This window comes from Octodon degus, unplaced genomic scaffold, assembly GCF_000260255.1.
Source record: "Octodon degus isolate 3935 unplaced genomic scaffold, OctDeg1.0 scaffold00132, whole genome shotgun sequence".
Lineage (NCBI taxonomy): Eukaryota > Metazoa > Chordata > Mammalia > Rodentia > Octodontidae > Octodon > Octodon degus.
Window position 1 is genome coordinate 7,353,756 of NW_004524708.1, and position 27,121 is coordinate 7,380,876.

Here is a 27,121-nt window from a genome sequence, read left to right on the forward strand (position 1 = left end):
AAGTTCTCTTCTCATGCTTGCCACAGACACCATGAGGACAGGGAGTGTGCAAGGCAGAGCCGTGGATCAGGGCTTCACAGGGTAGCAGAGTGCATGCCAGCACCTCACCAGCTCCTTGGGTGTGGCCAGCATCACATCCCAGTGCTGCAGCTCTCTGCCACGGGAGAACATGTAGGGCCCCACCACCACATGGCCCAGCGGGAGGATCTCTGAGGGAGAGGCACAGAAACATGTGGCTGGGTCCAGTGACTGCAGGCTTCCCCCCATCCTCTCCATCACTCCCTACCCCAGGAAGGAAGGAGCAAGCCTCCCTGCTTAAGCATGAGCAATGACCCATTTATAGAAAGCTATAGGGAAGGACCCAGATGACAGTCTGCTCTGCAGGGCCACCAGCTCAGCCCCTTGCTCTCCTGTGACTAGGGAGAGCCCACCCAATGTCAAAGGGCTGAGGGGAAAAGGTCCCTTCAGAAAGAAGGCTGTTTCATCTTCCCCTTTATACATGGGGTGAACCTAATCTGATGTCAACCCACCACTGTGCTACAGGGATGAGTCCCAGGCCCAGCCATGTGATCAGCCACAGTTGGAGCTCTGCTTCCCCAGAGAGGCAGAAAACACAGGTGGCAAGGGAGGGCTGATTGTTAAATGAACTAGGACACAGATGGGAGAGCTTCTCCGGAGGTCTGTGTTTCCTCCGTCTGCCTGTTCAGCAGCCCCTCCTGCCCTTCATCCCAACAGCCTGGGGTGAGGAGCCTTACTGTCACCCTTGGCATTCTGCAGCACCATTAGGCTGATACTGGTGGTGTCCAGCTTGGTGGCATTGACCTTGAAGCAGAAGGTCTCACTGTAGACTGGATTGGCGGAGCCCAGCACAGCCGATGTCTTCTTGTACTTGACAAACTTGTTGTGGTTCATCAGTGACACTTTGACAAACACACCTGGGGTGTGGGGCACACAACATGACTGGAAGAGGGATAGGACCCCTCTGCCACCTGTGGGAGCCAGGCAAGGCCAGGTTCTTGCCACTCCCATTGGCCATGGAGGCCAGAGGCAACAAGAGGAAACAGGACAGCAAGCAGAGGACCTTGCCTTGTGCTGCCTGTGGAAAAGCGGCTCCCTTCCTCTTCCTTCCTCTCTGCCTCCCGTGGGGTGGCCCATGTTTACCCAGCCTGACACCTCCTGCCCAGCCTTCCCTATTGGTGGTGTTTGGGCCCCTGGGTCCCAGAAAACACCATCTGAGCCAAGGGCTCAGATCTTGGGGCTGGGCTCATATTGGGTGTGATGGCAGAGGCAGGTTTGAGTCTTGGCTTGTACCCAGATGAGAGTTGCCACCTGGCTAGGGACACCCATGTGTGTAGGGGGACCATGGGAGAGCCCAGCCACTATTCCCCATGCCTGTGTTTCTGGAGGCTGGGGGCAGGTGCCCTTAGAGTGGCCATTGTTGTACAGTGAGCACTGGAGTCCTCCTGGAGATGTACGTTTGGACTCAGCCAAGGGATAGGTGCCAGCAGAGGGGGGCAGGAAGCCCTGGGAGCCATGAGCTGCCTTGGGAACAGGAGGGCAGGGCATGGCCTAGACCTGCTCAGAGCCAGGAGGTGACATTGGGTTCATTTCAGGGACAGGTTTCTTGCTCCAGGATGTCCTGGCCGGGGTGGCACCTGATGACCAGGCAGGAATTGGGTGGTTGGAGTGAGGGCCTCACTCATGAGCTGAGACCTTCCCCAGAAGGTGGGAGAGGACTCACTCGCCACGCCCCGGTCCTCCTGGAGCTGGAGACCTCTGGCATGCAACACCACAACTGTCAGGCAGCTCAGGGAGTTGTTGTAGCAGAGGCAGAACTGCAGGTCACCAAACTCTGAGGGGGGCTGGAGACACCAAGACAGAGGCACTGGCAGGAGGGAGGGGCACAGGACAGGACCACCCCTGCCTCCTCCCTGCTCTGGGCTGTCATAGCTGGGTGCACATGATGCAGCCACACAGCCTGGCTCCCATATTACAGAAGAAGAAACTGAGGCCTGGAGATCCAAAAGGACTTGTGCAGCACAGGCTGAGCATCGCTAATCTGGAGACCAGGAATCTACAAGGCGCCAATGTCCACAAGTTTTTGAGTGCCAAGTGGAAAATTCTGTACCTTCAACTTTTTTTCTTGCACAAAATTATTATAAACATTGAATGTAGGTATGTAAAGTATGGATGAAACAGAGATACATTTTATTAGACTTTGGTTTCATCCCCAATATATCATTATGTATTTGCAAATCTGAAAAAATCTCCAATCTGAAGTCTTCTGGTCCCAAGCATTTTGGATAAGTAAGTCTCAGCCTGCATTGTGGACCAGAGCCAGGAAGTCACACCCAGGCCTGTAGCATTCCAAAGCCTGTTGGAGCCCCCAGGTGCCTCCAGCGGCTGGGGAAGAGTGCATTAACTGGGTCAGCATGTGTGTGGTGTGCCACCTAGCACAGGCATGGGAACCTGGAAAATGGGCAATTTACAAGCAGCTACAAATAATGTGATAGCCAGTGTGAAGGGCCTGCCCGGGAGCTGGTCCACCCTGCTGTGTCCCCTGCAAGGGCCATGCCTGGGGGTGGTGTGCAGTGTGCTGATGCCAGCCAGCAGGTGCCCTTGGGTCCAGAGCACACTTGCCAGCTGCCCACACAGTGCTGACCCTTGCTGGCACATATCTGGTGGCTCCACTTTGCCTCTAGGCTCTCAGGCTCCAGGTCTCTCCAGATGATGTGGTGGCTGTTACCTGCCAGAGTCTCGCTCCTCAAAGGGAACAGCACCTGGCCCAGCAGCTGGTGCCTCCTCTGCCTGTCCACGTGGTACATTGAGAACCGCAGGACTCTCTGGGTGATACTCTTGCCTGATTCCGGGGGGAGATTTGGCAGAGTCAGATGTGGGGCAGGATGGGGTGATCCCAGGTGATCCCCTGGACATAGGCACTTTGGGAGAGGTGTGTCTTGACCAGGGACATGCTCAGGGGACCCCCCCACACCCTAGCAGTGGACAGCATCTCCTGGGGAAGTGACCAAGCCTTGTTACCCACTGTGCTCTGAGGGCCTGTGGTATCAGAAAGGTAGGCCCTGGGCCTCTTTATCTGCTCTGAAATAAGTAAAACTTCCAAGTGTTCAGCCCTCAGGTAATTGTCCTTCCTCTCTGGGTTGTAAAAGCCCAGTCATAGCATCTGTGGATAGCAAAGGGCGACCCATACTGACTATTATAGCTGTTTCTAGAGGCCACCTAAAGTCTCATGTACTCATAGATCGGGCTTTTCAGAGCTTGCTGGGTATAGGGTCTGTGACACTGGGATTAAGGGTGTGCAGGGCTAAATTAGTCTACTGCCTGGAACTAGCTCAGTGCTGGGTGTGGTTGAATGAATTCACTGAAGACAGAAGCTCTCCCAGGTGTGAGTGGCACCATCCAGAAGGCTTGTAAGCCTACTGGGGTTAGAAGGGACAGAAAGGAGGCAGCCCTGCTGCTGCGTGCCTCTTGCCCTTGCAGCTTCCTGACTGCCCTGCTGTGGACTGTTTCTCATCCTCTACGCCCCTCTGCCACACCACCCGGCTTTGGAGCCAGCTGACTATGGACTGAAACCTCTGCAAACTATGAGCTGAAATAAATCTTTCTTCCTTTAACTTATAGACAACAGGTATTTTATCTCAGCAACAAGAAAGTAATCAAGACCCTGACTTTCTCCTTCCTTAAAGCACAGAAAAACCAGGACAAAGTTGGGGTGGGACCAGTGGGTATGCAATTAGTGAAAGCAAGTGGGCAAGTGCCACATCTGCCTTGAGACAGACGTGGTCTCAGCTTGGTCCTGATGACTCAGGAAGCTCAGATTCATCTGTAAATCCTCACAGCTTTGGCCCTGGTAGCAGAAGGATGGCCTGGGACCAGTCTACAGGCTTCCTTTTCACCACTTCTCAGCCCCTGAGGAGGTGTGGAGCATGGCTCTGGCCTCAGCAACCCTTCTATGGGAAACTGATGGCTTCTCCTGACCTCCTGGGCCTGACTGCTATGCAGGTACCGAGGCAGTGTTTGTCCATTATCTCTTGGCAGCTCACAATGCCAGCTTCCCCTAAAGGTCCTGGTCACCTGCTCAGATTCCGAGGCCCCTGCAGGCCAGATGCCCTGATAGCCTTTGCACTTGTAGCCGAAGGTGTACAAAGGTACCACATCCACCCCAATGTGGCAAGTCTGTCCCACTCTCAGGGGCCTGGGAGTCTTCCCAAGCCTTGGGCAACCTTGCCAGAAACCCCATATTGCTCAGTCGGGTTGCAAGGCTCCTGTAACAAGTCAGGCTGTCCTGTGCACACACCAGCTCTAGAGCAGTATCTGGAAGATGAAGTGCTCATGAAACTTCGGATCGGAGATTTTTCATTTGATCCTGGACTGGAGGAAGTGTTGTTCATCAGGCAGCAGATGGAGCCTCATGAGGGGGCTGCAGATTTCTGAGGGGGCTCACAGCTTCTGTGCCTTGATCAGGCCCACCAGCAGCCGCTTAGCCTCAGGCTGATACTCCAGAGAGAACCAGAGCCGGCCCAGGCAGCCAGCAGGGAAATGGGTCTCACTTGTGTCCTCTGGAAGGTGGTACAGCTCAGGGTTAATAGTCCCCACCATACAGGCATCCTCTACAACAGAAGGGCTATGAAGACTGGGAGGCCAGGGGAAGATGGGGTGTGGGAGCTAGTGCAAAGCTTTGGGCACACCCAAACTCTGGGCCCCTCACCTTTCTCTCCTTTCCACACTGAACCTTCTAAGCCACAGGCATTGCAGGGACAGGACAGGGATCAAGCAGAGTCCAGATCATTCCTTCAGCCCTGCCCCCCACACATGACCGCTCTGGCTGACCCCATCCTTGCAGACCTGGGGCTGCGTTGTTGCCCCTGGTGCCCTTTTCATGGGGCCTGGAAAATGACTCAGTGATAAAACTTCAGTGATTGCCTCTTCCTTCCTCTCCCAAGTAGAAGGGCCATGCTGATGACTGGCTGGTGCCTGGAAGGGCTTCTCAGGAGTTCTGAGCAAAGAGGCACCACCCTCTCGCCCTCTCAGTCAGCTAACCCGTCCCTCTGCAGGATCCAGCATGTGTGCCCCATCTGGGAAGGCCTGACTTCAATCCTCATTCTGTTGCTGCCTCAGTTTGCCAATGTGTAAAATGGGGGTGGTACTGGCTTCCCCCAGAGGGGATGAAGCTGAACTTCAAAACCACACACACGTCAGATCTCATGGGCTGGGAAGCAGGTGGATCCACAGGTCACTCAGCTCTGAGCCTGCCCAGCAGGGGGAGCACTCACCACAGCTGCCCCCTGAGGCATGGCACAGGAGCTCTGGAGTTGGACAGGGGTCCTGAGGGGCCTGAGCACCTGTTCTGCCGTGCAGGGACACCCAGTCTCGGGCTTGGAGGGAAGGGGGCACCACAAATGGCATAGCTGGTGGCCTGTCCAGAGGGAGGAAAATGACAAGTGGGTAAGTGAGTGGGAGGGCTGGGGGGAGAAAAGCTTGCACCAGGCATGCACGCGCGCGCGCGCGCGCGCGCACGCACACACACACACACACACACACACACGGCCAGTGCTTCTGTTTCACAGCTGTGGAAAGCTGGACAGAGAACATAGCCTCTGACCCCAGCCTGTCAGCTTCTAACTCCTTTTCTGCATCTTCTTAGAGGTGCTAACTGGACCTGTCACTTATGTTGTCTGAGTCTTAGTTTCCTAAAAGTGGGTTGCCTGAGGGCTGCCTCCAGGGGGCGAGATGCCAGTTTGTCTGCAGTGGCAGACAGCAGCAGGCAGACAGCCAGGCATGGAGATCTTAGACAGAACTGTTCTTCCCACACCACTCCAGGGCACCCCTACCCCAGGAGCCTGGAGAAAGGCCAGCTGGGGTCGACTCTGACTCACCTGCCTAGCTGGGTCCCAGGGCATGGCTGGCAGAGTCTGTCCCCTGGTCCTCTAGTGCCTGTGGCTGGTGACTCTGGCAGCTCCTCATAGGTGATGGATGGTGGCACAGAGCCTCCTCCACAGGAAGCAGCTCACCCCGACCAAGAGCAGCAGCAGCAGAAGCCCCCCAGTGATGCCCTCAATCACCAGGGCCAGCCACTCTGGAGCAGAGAGTATGGGCAGACTGTGATGCTTGCTGTGGGCCCTGCCCCAGCCCACCTGCTGGGTTACAGCCCAAGAGAGACAGGAGGCAGACCACAGCACCATCTGCACGGTGGCTGGGGTTCGGTGGAGCAGACATTTCCCTAAAGTCCTAAGTGCCTGGCAGGGCCTTCTGGCTCCAGGAAAGCAGCTGACCTAGTCTCTGGGCTTGGTTTAAAGGAAGGAAGTAGAAGCCAAACCTTCCTTGCGAGATGTCCCACCCTCCCCCAGTGCTGTGGGTCCTGTATCGAGGCCAGACTGGCTCTGGGGTCTATAGCCTTCTAACATTGGCTTCTTCCTTTATCTGCCTATCTAGGGGAGAAGGCTGGAGGCAGTGAGGGTGTGGATGAGGAGTGGGTATAGGTGTGAGGAGTTATGGACCCTGTGAGGCACCACACCCCTATTCTGCTGGGACATCTCCAGAGCTCTGAGGGCTCTCCAGCTTCACCACATGTTCCAGGTAAAGGGGACCCCTGGACACCTGTGGGATGTGTGGCTCTCAGGGATCTGGGACCTGATGGGGTGGGGTGGTGAGAAGGCAGATGCCATTAACCTGAACCTCTCCTCTTTCCATCCCGAGCCCCTCTAGGATCAGGTGCAGCTAGCCCTTATCAGCCATGGTGTAGTACACATTCTGGACAGCTTGACTAGGTCCCAGGGTATGGCTGGAAGGACTTGTCTGTCTTCCCCTGGCGACCACTGGTGGTCATCTAGTGCTCCCTGCACAGTGCTCCCCAGGGCTGCAGCTCAGCTCAAGTCCTGCCAGGACTGAGGACCAGGAGGGGTGTGAAGCAGTGCACACTAGGAAACCTTGGGCTCCAGGAGGGCAGGTCCAGTGGTCCAGTGCCAGGCACTTCCTGGTTCCCTGTGGCTCAGGACTGGGAGGAGCTCTACTCTTGCTCCCATCCAGGAGGCAGGAGCCTCCTAGCCAGGACTGGCAGGTGGTTCTGCAGCGGACCCTGCCAAAGACTTGCCTCAGTGGATGAAATAGCCAGATTCTGGAGCCGGATCTCTTGGGTCACCTCGTGCGGGGAACAATTTACTCCAGTGCTTGTGGCTTTTGCCCCTCCACTGGGTTGAGACCAGCACACATCAGAGGGGTGTGTTTACTGTACCTGAGTGGCTCTCACAGTGCACCCTGGGAGCCCTTGAAAGGTTCCTGCCAGCCTCCCTTGTGGGACAGTCCCATGAGGGGACATTCCCTGGGTGCCCTGGCCTGTAAGCTCCTGTTACTATGCTGTTTTAGCAGAAAGCCCAACCAGGTGGGGATAGTCTCCTCCTTCCTCTGCCTGTCCCACTCCCCAGGCTCCCCAGAAGCTTCTGAAAGAAATCTCCTGGACCTGAGGGCCAGGGAGGAAGCCTGGGCCTGCTTCCCAGAGGATCTGAGCTTGCGGAAGTCCAGGTAGGCAGGACTGAGGAATGTCCACTGTCAGTGTGCCCCTTAGGTCCTCTCAGAGGTGGGGCATCCAAGGAGGGAAGGGTGGTGACCCGGGTCTCCCTCATGTCCTGGGGGCCTTCTGAGCCATGTGCTCAGTCTGAGGTCAGTGCAGAGATGGGGAGAGAGCGACTCCGAGACCTCTTCACCGTAGCTGGACCTGAGAAGTGGCCACACTCTGCTCCATCCCACCATGCTACTAGGGGCCAGGGCAGGCCCTTCCCTCAAGGCCTCTGGAATAAGCCTGCCCTCTACTGATCCAGTCAGTGGCTGTCCTGCCAGGGCAATCTGCCTTCTGCTTCTATAGGTGATGGGGGACAGTGTATCTGGGATGGGCCTGGGTCTCTGTAACCTCCTTGGGTGGGTAAGCTTAACTGAGTCAACTGGATGGCTTGTGGGTTTCCTGGGGAATTAAGCACACTTCTGTGTGTGTGGAGGGGGGATCTCGGAGGCCTGGCCTGGGGGACGAGCTCGGGTCCCTGGCCCTTCCTCATAGGCACTGCGCCCACTCTGCTTCCCTGGTCAGCATCCTTGCTTCAGGACTTCCTTCTGCCATGATACTAGCGACTGAATCCTCCAGGGCAAATTAAACATGCCCTCCCTTATGTGGTGGGTGGGAGAAGCTGGCTAATACCCGGGCCATCCTTCTCCTCGGGTGTGCGTGAGACAGCTGTGTTTATCATTTTCTGTCACAGCTGTGACGAATGACCCAAGGCTGAGCAGCTCACAGGGCTCATTCCAGTTGGGTGGGGGGCAGAAGGCTCCAGTGAGTGGGCAGGGCCTGCATTCCTCCTGAAGCTCAGCATGTGCGTGTGCGTGTGCGTGAGTGCGTATGTGTACAGCTCTCTTTGCCTGTACAGCAGCTGGAGGCCTCTTTCATCATCTTCAAAGTCAGCAGTACAGTATTTTCTAATCTGACTGTGGGTTGTTTTCACATTGACTCTACCTCCCTTTTACAAGGATGTTTAAAATTACAGGGAAGGGCTGGCCAAGCAGCTCGTTGGATTAAAGCACCTGCAAGCAGGTGCAGGGGCCGGGGGTTCAATCTCTGGGCCTTCCATGCTGGTCCTGACCCCAGGGTACGCTGAGACAGTGATTAAGACTGGGCATGGTAGTGCCTGCCTGTAATCCCAGCTCTTGGGAGGCTCTAAACAGGCAGATCACTACGAGTCCAATCTAGTAGTGAGACCCTGAGCACTCTGTAGACCCTTCCCTAAAATACAAAAAAAAAAAAAACAAAAAACAAAAAACAGGGGATCCAGTGGGCAAGCTAAGACAGACTCCCCATATCCAAGTCATTAACATAATGACATTTGTGATGTCCCTTCCACCATGCAAGGTGACCTACTCACAGGTTCAAGGATGTGAACATTTTGGAGCCATTAACGTACTGGCTTGTGCATACTGAAGCTGGGGAGGGGACAGCTTGTGGTCTACCTCCTGCTGCTTGGAGGGCTCGGTGTGTCCCAAGACAGCCTCCAAGGGAGCAAGGCCCACGCGATCCCTTCCTTGATACCCTGTAGCTGCTCTGGCCCCTCACCCTGCTGTTCTGATCCGGGGCCTCATTACACCTTCTGAGACATGCCTCCCCATCCACACTGCTGTGGTCAGCCTAAGTCACCCTGGGTTTGCTCTGGGAGCAGGCAGGGAGTGGGTTCCTGGAAAACGAAATGCCTTTTGGCCAGTCAAAAAGTACCAGATCTACAGCTATTATGCTTCTCTGCCAAGGCCCCCATCTTCCTTCTTGGCCTCCTCTGGCCACCTGGTCACCTTGTCCCTCCAGATCTTCTCTGCTCATGTGTCACTGCCCAAACCCTCAGCCGAAGCCCCACTGCCCTTTCCTATAGCATTCGTTGCCTCAGTCTTTCCTAGTCTCCCAGGATTGGCTCCTATGCTTTCCCGGCTTGTATCTCCCAGGCTCCCACTACTCCTGTGCGTGGTCAGTGTCCAGACGGGTGCAGCTGCTCTGGAAGCCCTGCCATTCTGCTGGCCCCCTCTCAGCATGCCTGGCATCGTTGGTACCCCTCCATCTTTCATCCCTGTGCTCAGCCTTTGGAACGAACCTCCAGCACCCCCTCCATGAAGCTGCACTCACCACTGCTTGTCCTTGCAGCCACCATGTTGATCACAAGATTCTGTGGCTGCCACATTGTTCCTCTGTCCCCAGCAGACTGGCACCTCCATGTAGGTGGGGATATTGGCATCTCCAGTGCCCTGCAGGTGCAGGTGCAAGGCTGGTGCTGGATGGTGGAGGAAGGACTTGTGTCAGCGTGGCCTGAGTGTCACCCCCATCCAGAGTCACACTTCCTGTCCTGCCAGGTGTTCCTTGTCCTGGTCCTGGAGAAAGGTTGCCAGGCTGGTACTTGTGCTTCTGTCTCTGTCTACCAGCCCCCTTCATGTCTAACTGGCCCTCTGTGTGCTGGATCTCACTCCACTGGAAGCAACAGCAGGTGGCAGGAGAGAACTTGCCTTTCTTGGGCTCCTGATGTTCTCTGCAGCACTGTGATGCAGGTTGGATGTCACTTTTTCCTTGAACCTCATGCCAATGCTTAGAGTCAGGATAATGCTCTCAGTGGAAAATACCAAGGAAGGTTCATGGCCTGCCAGGTAAGTGGTGAGAACAGAGCTGGCCTCTGGCCCCTCATTCTCTCCTCCCCGTGTGGTCCCCTTAAGACCATTTCCTGTGGAGAACCCTAAGAACCAGGCCAAGCCCCACAAATGGGCACTCTACTTGGTTTCCCTTCAGCTCTGTCCCTCAAGGGCTCCGAGGCCAGGCTGAGCTAGCGCCAGCATCACATAGTAGAGGTACCACCCACGGCTGGCAGCTGACCTGACCCCGCTCTGTTTTCAGATCTTCTCCTTCTGGATTTCTGGAGCTGGGAAACCTAAAAAGGACAGCAGATATGGTCTCTCTCTTTCATCATCAAAAGGAAACCATATTTCCACAGGCAAACACATTCCTAAGGGGAGTTTCAGGAAGCCCAAGAGTTTAAAGGCCGACAAATGTCTGCATGTGGTTAATAATTCAGCACAGTGATAATTCGTGAGAAAGGCCACCTTCAATTAACCTTAAGAAGCAACCCCTGTGGAAGGAAGTGTCATCTCTCATTGCTTAGGAACAGAAGGGCCTGCACAGGATAAAGGCCACCCTGAGATGTGTATATGACTGTGTTTCTCACATTTACACAAATTCCAGCCTGGTCACCTCAGGTCTGTCAGTGGGGGAAGGGTTCCCCTACCAGCCTCCCTGTGTTTTTTCTGATTCTGCTACACTAGCCTCAGGCTTAATTTCCTACACCCTTATTATTTTTAGATCCAAAATATCCCCCAAAGGCCCATGTGTACAAAACTTGGTCCCCAGCCTGTAGCCTAGTTTAGAGGCAGTGGAACCTTTAAAAGGAGGGGTTCAGGGGAGGGAAGCACAGTCATTGGAGGTGGGCCCCTGAAGGAGTTACTGGGACACTGTCCCTTCCTGTTGCTTTCCTTACTTCCTGGCCACCACAAAGCGAACAGCCCTGAGCTCTGCCATGATGTTCTGCCTTGCCCAGGCCCCTAACAGTAGGCACAACTATGGGCAGAAACCTCTGAACCATGAACCACAACAAGTATTCCTCTCTTATAAGTTGTTTATCTCAGATATTTCTTCACAGTGATGCAAAGACAACTAAAGTAAGCTCCTCTCTTGGTGAGCATGGCGGCAGTGACTCCCCACTTCCTTGTCCACTCTCTACCATGCTGGTCCAAATGTGCCTCATTTTATGGATAGCTTCTCAGGTTGCCAAGATGGAGCCCAAGACTCAGTCCTGGGCACACTTCTGCCTCTTGGAGATGTTTTCTGTTCTCCTGCCCTGCTCTCCCTTCTTCCTCTCCCTGCCCAGCAGCCTCCCCCACTGCCACTGGCACCACATGTGAAAATAGCCTCCAAGGGGCATCTGGGAAAGACTTTGCTTGCCAAGGTGTTAAGTGGACAGTTTTCCTGAGGTACCAAGGAGTTAACTATCAAACTCCAAAGAGTGGTGACAGAGACACAGATTTTTACAAGATGGTGGAGACCCAGTAGGACAACCAGCCCACAGGGAGGAGAAAGCTGAGAGTGTGGGGACAGAGTGTTTGCCACATTCCTCTGTCAAGGGCTGGACTATGAGTAGGCCCCAGGGCACGTCAGCTGCCCCAGGACTCTCTCAGAGCTTGCTCCTGCCCCTGAGGCATAGAGCCAGAGAAACTGGTGGTCGAGGAACACAGGTAATCATGACTTCTGACTTGGGATGGTGGAAAATGGGCAAGACAGATAGAGGGAGCTTGGGCCAGCTGACAAGCAGCTGACCCTCCTCTAATAGTGTGTAAAGGATTAGTCAATCTCAGGGACCAAGTGTGCCATTTGGGGCTGGAGAGTAGCCTTGGGCATGATAGGGAATTAGCTTTGGCCTTCGCCTACAGCATGGTGTCCACACTCTGACAAAGGCTCCATGGCTGTGTGGCAACATGGCGGATGAATGGAAGGGGAGCCACACATGGTGGCCTTGCTTATCATAAACCACTTTGTGAAAACTGAATCCCGTCACAGGTGGCCAGGCCGAAGCCTGAGATGTGGCATCAAGCTGTTCCTGGCAGGGCAGCCCTCATGACCTAATTCCTGCAATCCCCACCCCTTTAAGGCCCCACCCTGGTAGAAACTCTCAGTCCATGAGCCTTTGTGGGAGAAGCCACATCCACATAATAGCAGTAGTCATCTCTCATCCTCTTCTAAGGTCCTGGTCAGAGGATGTTACTGGATGAAGGGTCCTGAGGGATTCTTTCCAGGTCCTTGGTGTCTTGAACAAAGAATTGGACACAACACATATAGAAGGCAGGGAGGTGTATATTTATTGAAGGAGAAAAGCACAGTGATCTACAAGTCCAGAGTAGGCCAGTGAATAGACTTACAGTGACCCTAAGCATAAGGGAGAAAGGGTCTTTTGTACCAAAATTCCTGGATTGACTCCTTCCTCATGCAAAACTCACTTGGCCTGGTGACAGATTTAAACTGACCTATTGAAAGACTCACTTGGCTATCAGATGAAGAATTTAAAACAGTAATGCTTTTCTGATGGGTCTTGCACATAGCACCAGATTCAAATGAGGGATAGAAAATGTCAGGCTGGTTTTGGTGATACATGTCTTTAATTCCAGAATTAGGGAGGCTGAAGCAGGGGGATTATTGTGAGTTTGAGACCAGCTTGGGCTGTATAGTGAATTCAAAGCCAGGATGGATTACATAGTGAAACACTGTCTCCAGAAAAAGAAAAAGAAGAAGAAAATATCACTTTCTGATTGGTTTCATGTATGGTGTTGAGCTGTGGAATCATTTCGGGACCCACTTCTACACGTGTCTTCTGGCTTTTTATGACTCTAAACACATTCCACTCAGTTAGTTGTCTGGTTTTCCCAGGCCTAATATCTACCTCAGGACCAAAATGTTAGGAAGTAGGAGGCACACTTTCTAGGACTGAAGAGGAATGTGTGGCTTCTGGGCTGGGGAATGTGGGAGCTGGAGCTGGACTGGAAGGGAGGGTGTTCAATAAACAAGGCTCTCCTCTATCCTCTGTCACTCTCTAAATACATCCTAAGTTTGCAGATGAGGCTGTTTTCTTGGGTTCTAGCACCAAGGCTGGGCTTACACAGTCACAAGAACATCTGTGAGAAGTGCTGAGCTTACCCAGAAGGCCTTTCTTCCTTTACATTTTTGTGAGGCAGGAAATTATTTGCCCCAAGTCCTCTTGTTCCAGTACTGGTATTGTACTTCTGCATCTTACCATGAGGAGGGAGATGCTTTCCTGCTAGTGGCCACTGAGTTTGGTTGTGGGACTTGCTCCAACCATTAGAAGAGATGCCCCTGCAGAGGCTAGACATGTGCTGCTCTTGGTCTTTCTCTGTTGTACTTTGGCTGTCTCAGGAAGAAAAGCCTGGCTCAGGGAGTTCTGGTTCCAGGACAATGGAAGATCCTGGTAGCAGGGCCATATCCAACTAGGCATCTGACATTGTATTAGCAACACATGGCTGCTCTATCTCAGGACGTTGCATCTAGTGATCTTGAGAGCCCCTACTTGATGAGGTCTCATTGGTCAGAACAAGGTCCAACCTAACTAACCCAAGTTACAGAGCTATATGGAAAGATGAGTGTATGTAGCTGCACACATTATCATTCTGGTAAGGTATTATTAGGAAGCAGGAGGGGGAGAGAGAAATCAAGCAGTAGCTGCCGTTAGTGTGTAGTGAGAACTTGGCTAGTATATGTGGCTTTCCTCTTTTCAAGCAGTTTTTTTTGGGTGAGGCATGGATATGTGATTTATTTGGATCCATGAAGTAACACACATCACTTTCTAGAGGAAAATTTGAGTCAGTATGTGATTTCCCAAGCTGTTTTCCATGGATGGGGTGATTGAAAAATCAGGTTTCAGAAGCCTCTGGGAGAAGCAGAGCCTTCTGGTCAACCTAGAATGGCCACCAGGCCGTGGGGAGAAGTACACACTGACTTAATTAATATACGGTATTTTGCAAGGCGCTCTACTGCAGCATGTCTCTGCCACTGCTGACCAGGCAGGCAGCTAGCACTGTCTGGATGCAGTCCTCAGGCAAGGTCAGGATCTGACCAGAACAACAATGGTGTATGTGGCCCTAACACTAGTGCAGGGAGCCTGGAGCTCCCCAGACTGTAGGGAGACATTTCCACAGCAGTTGCCTGGCAGCTCTACTCCTGCCTCACTGGCCAGATTGTCAGCAGGATCTCCACCTCTTTATCAAGGCCCAGAAACACATACCATGAGATCACCCACGTCAGCCTAGCATCCCTGTTTTCCTCTCACAGTGTTAGAAAACGTGTTTCCTTCTGTTCAGAGGCAACCTTATCCCCAAAACTGGGGATGGTGCAGATGCAAGGTAGGCCGAGTGGATGCTTCCACTCCAGAATTGGAGCTAGGAACCCCCCAACCAAAACCAGAACTGGAAAGGAATCATGCAGATGAACTGGAGATTCACTGGAATCTATGTACCCAAGGGGGCATCCAAAGGCTCACCCTGCTCTCGAGGCCCATAGATCTTCATTCTTACTGCTCTCCTTGGACTCTCTGAAAGGACCACACCCCCTGGCTCTGTACCTGAATGCAGCATTTGGCTGAGGACTTGAGCCCTGCAGTGTCTTCTGGTCAAAGGGTATGTGTAGGATTTGGGTGGTAAGTTACTCTTAACTGTGCTCTTCTGATAAACAATCTTTTCCCAACTGTGTCTGTAGTGAGGGTGTCACCAGATCTATCCATTTCCCTACAAATGACTTGAATACGCTCACTTCTCGGTGGTAGAATGCGGTTTTATTGTATACCACATTTTCTCTGTCCATTTGTCCATTGATGGGCATCTAGATTTTCTTCCATAGCTCAGCTATTATGAATTGTGCTGCTATAAACATGAATACATCTGTCACTATAGTATCTGTCTTTTGATACTTTTGGGAACATACCCAGGAGAGGTACAGATGGCGCAAATGAAATTTGTGTTATTAGTTCTTAAGGGAATCTCCGTACTGATTTCCATAGCAATTGTGCTAGTTTCCATTTACACCAACAATGCATAAAGGTTCTTTCTCCCCTCCTTCTTGGCAGAGCAAGACTGCACACATCTGCATGCATGTGTGTGTGTGTGTGTGTATGTATGTGTGTACATGCGCATGTGCATGCATGTGTGCATGTGTGTTTGCATTCTGACTGGAGAATCTCAGAGTAGTTTTCATTTGCATTAAGCTAAAGATACTGAACTGTTTTGATGTGTTTATTGGTCTTTTATGCTTCTTTTGAGAAGTTCTATTCATTTTATTTGCCCATTTTTTGATTGGATTATTTTGGGTGGTAAACTTTTCAGTTCTTTATATATTCTAGATAGTCTTCTATCAGAAGAGTATACAGTAGACTTCCCCCCACCCCTTTTTAACAGTTTTTATTTATTTATTTTATTTTTTTATTTGTTTGATATAGGATCTCACTATGCAGTTCAGGCTTGTAATGATCCTCCTGCTTCAGCCTCCCTAGGGCTGGGATTACAGGCGTGTGCCACCACATCCAGTTACAGGGCAGGCACTGCATGCCTGGGGCTCTGGGGCCAGTATGGCATGCGGTACTGGGGATCAAAATCGGGACCTTGTGCTTGCCAGACAGGAATTTGTGCCTCCGTGTTATCTCCCCAGCCCTCCCCTCATTTTTAAGTTGTCTCTTCACTTTGCTCATTGTGTCTTTTGCTGTGCAGAAGCTTTTAAATTTAGTATAATCACATTGGTTTACTCCTAGAATTAGTTTTTGTGCTACTGGAGTTCTGCTCAGGAAGCTCTTACCCATTTCTATGCATTCAAGTATCTTCCCTATTTTATCTTCCAGCAGATTTCAGTGTTTCTGTTTTTATATGTAGGTCTTTGATCCATTTTGATTTGATTATAGCGAAGGGTAAGAAACGGGTCTAGTTTCATTCTTCTGCAATGGATAACCAGCTTTCCCAGCACCACTTATTAAAGAGTGTATCTTTTACTAGTGTTTGTTTTCTTACCAATTTGTCAAAAATCAGATGATTAAATCTATACCTGTCTTTGTATCAGTATCATGGTATTTTATTACTATAGTTTCATAGTATAACTTGAAATCTGGTATTTATGATGCCTCCTGCTTTGTCCCTTTTGCTGTGGTTTGTTCTGGCTATTCTAGGTATTTTCTAGTTCAATATATATTTTAGGACTTTTTTGTAGTTCTGTGAAGGACGTCCTTGATATATATATATATTACTGTTTCAGAAAATTTAATCAGGCTTCTTTGGTCTCTTTAAAGTTACAGAAAGGGTCACTACCCTCAGGATGATGACAGAGACTTTCTGGGTGACATCTCAGCTGAATAACTGTTTTGGAGGATTCCAAGCAAAAGTTGTGGAAAAAGTAGTTCGTGTGAGACACTATTGCCTTTCTTTCTTCTGGTAATTTCTGAATAGTAATTAAAGCAAGCATATTTTAAATTCTCATTAATGTTTTTCCTTCACTTTCTGTTCTCTTTTCATTCTGTATCCCAATATTTGAGACACATCCTTGATATTTTGATAGGAACTGCATTAAAGCTATGTATCATTTTTGCTAATATGGCTATTTTGATGACATTGATGCTGTCTGTGCAGGAACAGCAGATATCTTTCCATTTTCTGAAGTCCTCTTCAATCCTTGGCTTCAAAGAACTATTGCTTGTTTCTGGAACTTAGAGCTGTGAAGACCTAAAATAGGGAGTTGCTGAGAGACACTCTGTGGGGAGAGCCTGGCTGAAAGATGTGGAAATGTGCACGGGTCCAACTACAATTAAAGATGGCTCCAGCCGGCTCAGGATGCCCTGGATTCTTGACTTACAAAAAAGGTCCCTTTGGTGCTGAAGCCAATATGAGTTGGATTTCTGCATCTCAAAATCAAAAGGGCACTGGCTAAAGTAGTATTCTGTGTCAAGACAAGTCAGTAGTGGTGCGGACCATGGCACAGCTGGAACAGAGGTCACAGCCAGTAGGTGGCCATGTCGAGACGTGACCGCTGGATTGGAAGCGGGGCCTGACCTAGGTTCGGGGTCCATCACTAGAGATGACTCTGCCTCTCAGTGCCTCCTCTTTTGAACTGGATGTTGAGAATCTTGCGAATGACACCAGCTGGAGTCACCCTGGTGGTGACCACTCAAGATTTCAAAGCAACCAGAATTCTGTGTCAGTAGAGGGCGCTAGCTGGCCAAAAGAGCCAGGCAGGCAGGAGCTGGTCCAGGCAGAGACCGGGTAAGGGAGATTCCTGGAGTCTTGCCCAATCCTGAGAACTTTCCAGTTCTGGCTCAGGTCTGCATACATCCTTATGACAAACTTATTTCCTCCCAGCAAGCCTCAGTGAGCTCAGAATTACCCCCCTTCCACTACTCCACAATCCTCCCAGAGTCTGGTGACAAGTTTAGGATTGAGGCCACTATTGGCAGCAGGGGACACATATACAGCCCAAACTAGCTTAAGCCAAATGGAAACAAAGTGTATTGTTTCCTTTAATTGAGGTATCAAGAAAAGAGACCAGCTTGTCTCTTCTGCCCTGGACTCAAGGCCCAGGGAGGGGTTTGGGCTGGTGGGACCGTGGTTCTCTGTGAATTCTCACTTTGCCAACCCTTTGGGATGGCCCCCCTTTGGGGCTTTGTGTAAAGTGCTAGCAGAAGCCTCAATCCCCACACCCTCAAGGGACTGGAATGAGTTTCTCTCTGAACCTCAGAGCCACCTTCTTATATATCATTGAGTGGCACACATGCTCGTCCCAAGTAAGCTCTGTGGCCAGAGACTGGCTCAGGCCACATCATGTGATGCTGTAGGGGCTCTGCCCTAGAGCCTAAGGGTGGAGAGGGCAGGGAGAAGAGTGGGGCTGAGTAATTAATACTCAGAATACGGGTGGAGCTGCTGGGAGAGAGACTTAAGGCGAGATTGGTGTAAGCAAGACAGGTTTGCCTCTCTGCCCTGTGTGCAGGTAAGCAGGCTGGGAGCCCACACTCATTTCAGTTCTGTTGCTTCCCTATCCCTGGTTTTATTCATGTTACAAAATGTTTTAGCATCTTCTCTTCGAGTCAGGGAAGCAGAAAAGGGCAGGAGTGGGGGCTAAAGGCATCAGCTGCCCCACCCACCAAGCAGAGCTTCAGGGAGATATGCAAGTCTTCCCCTTTCTTCTTCTTCTTGATTTCTATGTCCCCAGAGAGAAAAGAATTCTTTAAATACAAAAGAGATGAAAGCAATTTGGGTCATTGAGCACTCCCAGCTCATCTGTCCCTTTCACCAGCCAGCTGTCTGTGTGTCCTGCCCCTCTGGAGCACAGATTGCTCTATGCCTGGGGAGACAACCCCATGGCTCTAACCAGGGCTGGCGTCCAGGGTCTGTGTCTCAAGTCTGCATGTGGCTCCCAGAGGTAAGAATGGTTCCATTCGCACACAGTGACTGTCTCATCACATCCAGAGTGCAGATGCTGGCAGGCACAGGGTAGCCATGCTGGGAACCCCAGCAGAAGGAAAAGCGGGGGCTCTCGGGTCCTGAGACACAAACTGTGGATTCCGGGGAGTGGAGTGAACGGCTGGATTCCAGTTCTGCTTTCCAGCTGTTCCCAGGAGTAGACTTCTTTGGGCATGTCTTGGTCCCCTGCACAGGGCATAGAAGTTGTACCCCTCTTCAGGCTGTGCAGGTGTAACAGCCTGCTGGCTGCTAGCACAGGCTTGAGGGCCAGGTTGTACAGACTTGTGTGTGGGTCTTCGTTAACATGTGGGTCTCAAAGTCTTGGTTGCTTTTCTGTCTGCTTGCTTCTAGTTAGTCTCAGCAGCACAAATGGTATTTGTAAAAGCTGTGTGTGGTCTTTCATCTCTCAGCCTGTGTGTTTATGCCTTAGCTCTCTGCCAACTCAGGATCAGTCAAAATACTCTTCCTGGTTCAGAAGAAAAAAAAGCACCTGGCCACCAAGCCGACTGTGACAGGCTGAGGACCCAGATGCTCGCAAAGGCTGGCTTCACATTCTTGTCTCCTGCTAACATGAATTCTGCAGAAACTTCTCCTGAACCTGCCTCAGCCTGCCGCAGAGAGCACACAGATATTTCAGTCTTGCAAAGCTGTCTGCCTCGGGCTGCAGCCAAGAGGTAGCAGCTTCTCCCTTCAGTCTCTGGGGCTGTTCTGCCCACATTCTTCTGTCACATGGAGGGCTTGGGGGAGCATGGCAAGGAGCACCCAGCAGACGCCCACACGCTGAGGTCTCCAGCCATGTCTCTCACCATCCGGGGTGTCATGTGAGTCGGCTTATCATCCGCTATGGCCCGGTATAAGAGGCTAGTTTCCTAGCCTGCCTCATGTGTATAGTTAGGACATATTTCTACTTTTGTTACTTGTGGGACTTTCTGAACTTCTTCCAGGTATAAAATTCTATATTAAATAATTTATAGGCTTTCCTTTTCTAAGAGAACTCTCACCCTAAATAGTGGCTTACGTAGGACAGAGGAAGCTAGAAAGAGTATTACATACTTGTAATCCCAGCTACTTGGCAGGCTAAGGCAGAAAGACCACAAGTTCAAGGCCAGCCTAGGCAACTTAGCAAGACCCTGTCTATATAGAAGATAAAAAGAGCTGGGAGTGCAGCTCAGTATACAGGCTTTGAGTATAATCCATTGTAGGGGTGGGGGGAGACAGACCACATTAATTTCTCTTTCACATAAAACCTGGCCATCATAGTCCATTGCTGAGAGGTGTCAGGATACAGGCTCCTTCCATCTGTGCTCTGATGTCCCTGGGGTCTTGTCCTTGTCTGAATGGTAAAAACTTGATTTATTGTCAGGCCTTCATTCCCACCTGGACAGAGGGAAAGGGGCAAGGCACATTTCTTCCAAAGGGTGAGACCAAGACATTGCATACATCACTTTTGCTAACTTCTCACAGGTCAGAATCCTACAGAATGGTGTCTGAGGATGTGGTTAGTGTTCTGGGCAGTCCTGTTCTTGGGGACACTGCATACTGGGAAACATTTAACAGGTTGTCTCTGGGTGATAGATCACTATATGAAATAGAGGGATGGAGTGTGGGGAGTGGAAAAGCACCAGGGGTCTACTATAGGGCCTCTCCTCTATGTGACTCTCCTGTTTGCTCCCACCACTGTGACCTGATTGTCCTTTAGTGCATCTGTCATCACTCTGCCTGAAGCCCCTACTATACAGGGTCTTGGCCACAAGATACCTCTAATTCAGTCCATACTGCCAGCTCATAGTCTAGGCCTGGCATGTCATGGGGATTCAGGAAGATGTGCGTGGACTTGAGCTGGGATGGTAATGAGTATTCCTGTAGAAACTACTGTTCATTCATCCTTTCCTTCCATGCATCCATCCAAACATCCACTCATCCACTCATCCATCCACTCACCTGTCTATCCACTTACCTACCCACTCATCCCTACAACTGTCCACCCATCCACCCATTCACTCCATGCACCCATCCATCTATCCACTCATCTACGCACTCACCTGTCCATCCACTAACTCATGCACCTATACATACAACTGTCCATCCACCTATCCATCCATCCACCCATCCATCCATCCATCCATCCATCCATCCATCCATCCATCCATCCATCCATCCATCCACTCATCCACCCACTCACCTATCCATCCACTAACTCATGAACCCATACATACAATGCTATATGTCCATCCATATAGACATATTGATGTCTATATGGATGGTCCATCCATCCATCCATCCATCCATCCATCCATCCATCCATCCATCCCCATCCATCCACCCACTTACACTTATCTGCCCATCTATCTGTCCATCCATCCATCCATCTATCCATCTATCTATTTATCCATCCATCCACTCACCCATCCCTGTCCATCTATCCATCCATCCATCCATCCATCCATCCATCCATCCATCCATCCATTCACTCATCCACCCACCCAGCACGTATTACTTACCAGGTTCTGGGAAGCCCACATCTTCTTGTCAGATAGAAAGCACATCCTTTTCATCCATGGAGCTCATGGCTATGGGAGGTGGTTCCAGTACTCTAGGGACACCTTTGTCAGAAAAACAGACACCATTCACTTCAGTCAAAGCTCTTTTTTCCTTCACCACTGCTGACACAATGACTCACTCCAGCCTCAGCCATTTCTTTTGTCATGGATGCTGTCCCCAGGAGTCATCTGTGCTTTGACCAGCTTGGTGTCATTTGCCATTACTCACAACTTCAACTTGCTCTTTTTTTTTCAGGGAACCACTGTCCCTTGCTCTCAGTGGTCCTCCTGGGGCTGTTGGTCACAGTGTTTTATTCTCACTCTGGAAAGAGTGGATGATACTGGTGGAGAACTGATGAGCTTTCTCCTTCTGGCCTAGGACCGACAAGCAGGCTGAACAAGATTTAAATTGGTGCATATTTTGGATTCCAAGAGGCGAGGATATGAATTTAGACTAGGCTGCCTAAGAGAGAGATTGTCTCCTCCTGGGGCTACCTCATTGTTTCTTTTTGTCCCCTGTTACATAAAAAGCCACCTTTCCCTCCTGTTATTTAATCCACTCGTATCTCAGTCCACAGGAGACCTTATGCTAGCAGTAATTCCATTCCTGAATTCCCATCCGTGTCTCTTCTGGGTCTGTTTCCCCAGCTGTCAAATATGCTCCATTTGGCACAATGCAGTTATGTCCCTTTCTGGCCACTCGGTCTCCATCCCTCCTTCTGCAAAATCATGTCATTGTGTGTGACCTTATTATGGCAGTGGCACCTCTAGAGAGGCAGTTAGACGGAAGGCCAGAATCCTTCCTTTCCTGGTGGTGATGGGGTGAGACCCTGGCATAGGTCCGGCTGTGGGGTCTACAGTCCCTGGTCCTGTCTTGCAGAATCAAGGCTGCCCCCAGCCTCAGTTTCCCTTCCATGCTCCTCCAGTCTCCCCACTCTCCCTCTATGTGACAGAGTTCTTTCTCCTGTTTGAAAGCAAGGCAAGATGTAGCTTATTGGAAAGCAATGGAAAATGGCAAAACCGTCTAAACCCACAACATGCCTCTCAGCATCGTTCTGTCCCCTCACTCTGTGGCCATGCTTCAGAGTTTTGTGGGCACCTAGTGCCTCTGCATCTTCCCTCCAACTTACCCCCCCATTGGCTCTGGGGCTCCTGCCTTCAGTGCCTCCCTGGATCTGCTCGCTCTGTGTGCCATGGGTCCCCACAATGCCCTGCTTCCCCCTGTCCTTCCAGAGTGCTCCTTCTCTGTCTTTGCCACCTCCTTTTTCACAGCTGGATCCTAAGCCTAGCCATCTCACTACCCTCCTTGATCTCATCGACCTCGGAGACTTCTGGGGCCACCCCACGACACTGGTAACCAGAACCTCCAAATCCTTCAGTCCTATGTGCACTCTGCTTCTCCATGTGGGTTCTCCAACGTCCCAATGTGCCCCCACTGGGCTCCTGAGTGCACTCCACACTCAATCCCCTCCTGTTAGGGTCAGGGTCTCTACAAAGGGCACATGGCCTATGTGGAGCTCAGCCAGAGCCATTTGTTTTATGCAGAGCTACCCACAAAGCCCTTCATCTCCTCCACCTTAATCTCAGATTGTATGTCCACATCTGACCCAGGAGAGGTTGGGAAATGCTTGATTGTGCCGGATAGCATCGAGAACATGACACCTAGCACTTGCACAACCCCACTTTCCCCAGAATCCTGTAGGGAGGTACATATATAATTACTCCCACTTGGCAGATGAGAGACAAACACTTCCACTTGGGCGTGGGATTTCAGCAACCATGTGGGGGAGTTGGGACTGGAGCTCACACTTGAGTCCTCATCCTGGGCTTACCCTGGGCAGATGTCATAGGAGGGGAGCCTCCCTGCCAAGCCACTAGTGGAAGGAGGGGACAGTGTGCCCAAGGTCAAGGAGATGCCTGGAGACCTTGGGCTTGTGGGCCAGTGGAGTGTATCTGTGGGCATCTAATATGGTGGCCTTATGCTGGCACCCAATCCCAGCAGGCTTCCTTGAAACACACACAGTGAAGTTCTTTGGGAGCTCTTGGGATGCATCCAGAGCTGGGAGCCCCAGATTTGATGTCTCGGTCTGGCCCCAACCAGTCACAGGTACCTCATCCCTTCTTTGCACTCAGATGGCTTCTCTAACCAGGGAATAAGAGTAAGACTCCTGAGGTAAGGAGAGAGGAGCCCCAGTTCTTGGGCCGGGGCAGAACAAATATCCCCACCCCCAACTGGCCCTTCTGCACACGGCCCCCTAGCCAGATGATGTGATGGGGAGGTGAAAGCCTTAGGCTCCATGCGGACCCCTGTTTTCTAGAAACTGAGAGTACTCCATCCGATCTTGTTGGGAAAGGGTAACTAGAGCAGTCTGAGTTGGGGGAAAGGGTCAGCCTGGGTGGGCTCTGCTCCCCTTGTGGTTACTTTGAATGCCAGCTGTTGGGTTCCCTTGGTAGGCTGAGATTGGGGCCCTCAAGTTGGGCTGGGTTGGGTTGGGGGCAAGGGTCAGGATAGGGATCTGGACGTGGAAAGGGGTGATGGAAGACTAGGGATACCACTTTTGATCTCAGAGGAGTCTATGAAGTTGGGGTAGGAGGGGGGTTGAGGTGTGCTGGGGACCAGGCTGGGAGCACAGAGCTCCACAGGCCAGGAAAGGCCTGGGCAGTAATGCACAGCTAAGGATGGGACTGTAGGCCCAGGGGTGACCAGGCCTGGTATCTAAGTGGGCACACCCAAACAAGTGCCCAGAAGCTGAGGGCTGAGGCTGGATGAGGAAGGACACAAGGGCCTGGATATGAGGAAGGGGATGGACGCTGGGGTTACAAAAGGTGGTACTGTATTAGGCAGGTAGGGCCTTGAGGATGGGGACTTGGGTGGGGCTGAAGGATTATTAGGGCTCAGGCCTTGTAAATGGGTAGCTTGGGCTTTCTGGGCAGACCTGTGGCCCTGAGGATCATTGTGGGGATAGTCAGAAAGATGCTCAGTGGGTCTTGAATGCTGGAGAGATGCGGGGGAGTCTGGTGGAAGATTAGCAGGACTGAATCTTGGGATGGGGCTGATGGTATAAGGGAGGGGCCGAGGGTTTGAGGCTGGTCTGTGGACACGGGGGTGGGGCCGTGGATTTGGGGGCCGAGCCGTGGATTTAGGGGCCCAACTGAGGGCCTGGGGAAGGGCAGAGGGCATGGGGCGGGGCCGCGGTTGTGGGGGCGGGGCCTCGGGCATGGGGGCGGGACCGGACGCCGCAGCAGGGCCGAGCAGCGCGGCCCAGGTGAGCAGGCCGCCGCCCCCTTCTGCCAGCTCTCCTGCACCGTCCGGTCCCTCCGCGCGCCAGCTCGGCGGCCTGCTGAACAGTAGCTGGAGGCGTCTGCGGACTGGGCAGGCTCAGCCCGGCTCCATCTTGGGTCGCCACGCCGGGCACCTGTGGCGGCCGCAGGAGCAGCGCTTCGGCCCGTTGCGCGGCCCGGGGCGGGAAAGAGGGTGAGAGCCTGGCGTGCCCCCATCGGGAGAGGGGTTGGCTGCGCCCCCGGAAGCCCGTCCTCATGACTCCTGCACCCAAATCTCGTCATTCCGGCTCCGGGGATGCTCGCGGCCCCGGGCAGCACCCTCATCCAGCGCAGTCCCTCCTCCGGCTGCGCGGCCTCCTCGCTGCTCCCATCCCCCCATCCTCCCCATGTGTTCCCTCGGTGGCCAGAACCCGCCCCACTTCGCCCTGCGTCTGCCGGCTTTCTCCGGTCCTCGCTCCCCACTTCTGCCTTGTCCACAGGTCTGCAGCCCAGTGTCCGTGGTCTTGTTCCTGGCCCGGAAGGGCGGGCGGGTCTCAGCCTGTGAGGGAGGGTGGGCAGGAGGACCCTGGGTGAGGCCATGCATGGGTCCCCAGGCCTTGGCCTGCGCTGGCTGCAGAGGGGAACCGTGTGGATGCTTCTCCGCAGGCTGCCTGCACAGGAGCCTGTCCGGCCTCTGGTGTGTCCTCGGTGGCGTGTGTGTCCACCTTGGGCACAGTGCCGGTGAGTGTGCGGGAGGGACACACTGGCTCCCTGGGCTGCTTCTAGGCTGGAGCAACTGGCAGGGCTGGTGAGTGTGGGCTGAGCCTCCTATGGCAGGAAACTGTGCAGGCCTGGATCTCTGGGCTGGGCAGAGTGGCATCCTGATCCCCAGGCGCTTTCCTGGCACTACTTGTGACCCCGGCAAGTTGCCCAAAGGTACCTTCATCCTCTTTGTGGTAGGCAGATCTGCCCCCCTGCGAGTATCCCGTTTCCTAGACTCTCCCTGCTGCATCACTTAGCTTTGGCCCTGCCAGGCCCCCTTTGCCTCTGGGACAGATTAAACCACCTGCTGGACGTTGCTGCTGAGTCCCCACCGCAGTGAGGGATCTGTGGGATGTAGATTCCAGCTGGCCCCTGAGGGGTAGGTTGGGCACCTCGTCATGTGCTGTTTGCCCTCCCAACCCTGTGGACTTGCTTTTCCCGTTGTGGTTTCACTAGACACAAATGGCCTCATCCAGATGCCCCCTGCTTACCACGAGGGGACTCACAGGCCACAGTGTATGCGAGATGGGAGCTTTGTAAAGCCCAGGGCTCTTCTGCCAGGGTGGGAATTGGAACATACGGCCAAGTCAACAAGCGAAGCAGTCTGACTGGGCAGCCTAGAAGTTTCTATGCAACCGGGCCTTTTTCCTGAAATTACCTCGATTGACAGCTGCATATGAGGCAGGTTGGTCCTGTAGTTGCAGCCTGGCTTTGGCCACAGAACACTGGCCATGGCCCTTGCAACTTCGGCATCTTCTGGGGCAAGCTGGAAGGATGCTAGTGTTCTTAGGAGCTTCTGTGTGCCTGTGCTTTGTCTATGCTGAACCATCTTCCTAGGTTCTGTTCTGGGGAAACCAGATCTTTCCCAACATGGTGAAGGCAGGTGGGCACTCGGCAAGCAGACTCCAAAGTCATGAGTGTGCTGATTTTTTGAGTGTTGTCTAAAGTAGGATCTGGGAAACAGCATGGTGGTGGGGACACTAGTGATGGCCAGGGCCTAGGATGGGATGGAGGTAGCAAGAGTGGGCAGCAAGACCAGGCTGGGGCCGGGGAGATGGCTCAGTTGAATAATCTCTTGCCTAGCAAGTGCAAGAGCCTGAGTTCAATCCCCGGTTCCACAAAAACAAACAAAACAAAAAAAGACCAGGCTGGCCAGTGGGCCCTGCAGTGGCTTCGTAAAAGAGCCTTACTGCCCCCTGGACCTGGCCCCAGCAATTCTTTGAGCCCAAGCTTAAGATAAAGAACAGAAAATGATTGTCACAGCCCATATGCCATTGAGTTTATAGCCTTCACAATAGCCATGCAGCGTGGAGGGTCACTTCTATTTTTCAGATTGGGGAAACTGAGGCTCAAAGAAATGAAGTGTCCACTGTAGGGCACATTGCTGGAGGGAGTGCCCCATATACCCCTTACTCTACATGCACATGGGGCCAAACATAGGACCCTCTCTCTATTCCAGTCTGAGGAGACAGGGAGCTGTGAAAAGGCACATGGGAAGCCTCCTCTCCCCATGGAGACCTAGAGGGACTTCTTTGGAGCCCTGTTTCTCCCCAGGCTGGGGAGGCCATGTTGCAAGAGAAGCCCTGCTGGGTTCTGAATCAGCCACTTTCAGCCTTGGGCTCTTTGAAACTTTTTAAAAAACTGCTCACTTTTGACACTTGCCTCTTGCGGGGTCGTGGGATAGGGAGAGGAGCCAGCAGATAAATAACCCTCTGTCAGGCCCCTGTGGTCACTGAGCTGTCTGGCGGGGCAGTCACAGCAAGTCTGCAAGCCCTGGTGTCTTCTCACTAAGTCTTGCCCCACCTGTGTCCTTACAGGGCCAAGGGCTGACCTGGCTCTGGCCTGTTCTCTACGAAGATCTGAAGTATGGGCTACAACCTAAGGCTGTCCTGATGGGGCTCCCAGGGGTCCTTGGACCTGTGGCTGGGTGTCTCTGTGCCAAAAGCTGGTGGTGATCACCAGGTTCCTGGCTAGCTGGTGTGTCCCCT

At 52.4% G+C, this 27,121-nt stretch overlaps 1 protein-coding gene across 1 annotated transcript; it reads right to left on the reverse strand.

The window, feature by feature from the left end:
• Window positions 1–66: 66 nt before the first annotated feature.
• Window positions 67–22,514, reverse strand: LOC101589076 (synaptotagmin-15). The gene is given in 9 exon segments (XM_004641254.1): window positions 67–209; window positions 756–935; window positions 1,742–1,862; window positions 2,697–2,860; window positions 4,320–4,628; window positions 5,292–5,434; window positions 5,895–5,989; window positions 5,991–6,094; window positions 22,412–22,514. Coding segments are annotated over 9 exon segments (1,362 nt in total).
• Between the last annotated feature and the right edge of the window lie 4,607 nt (window positions 22,515–27,121).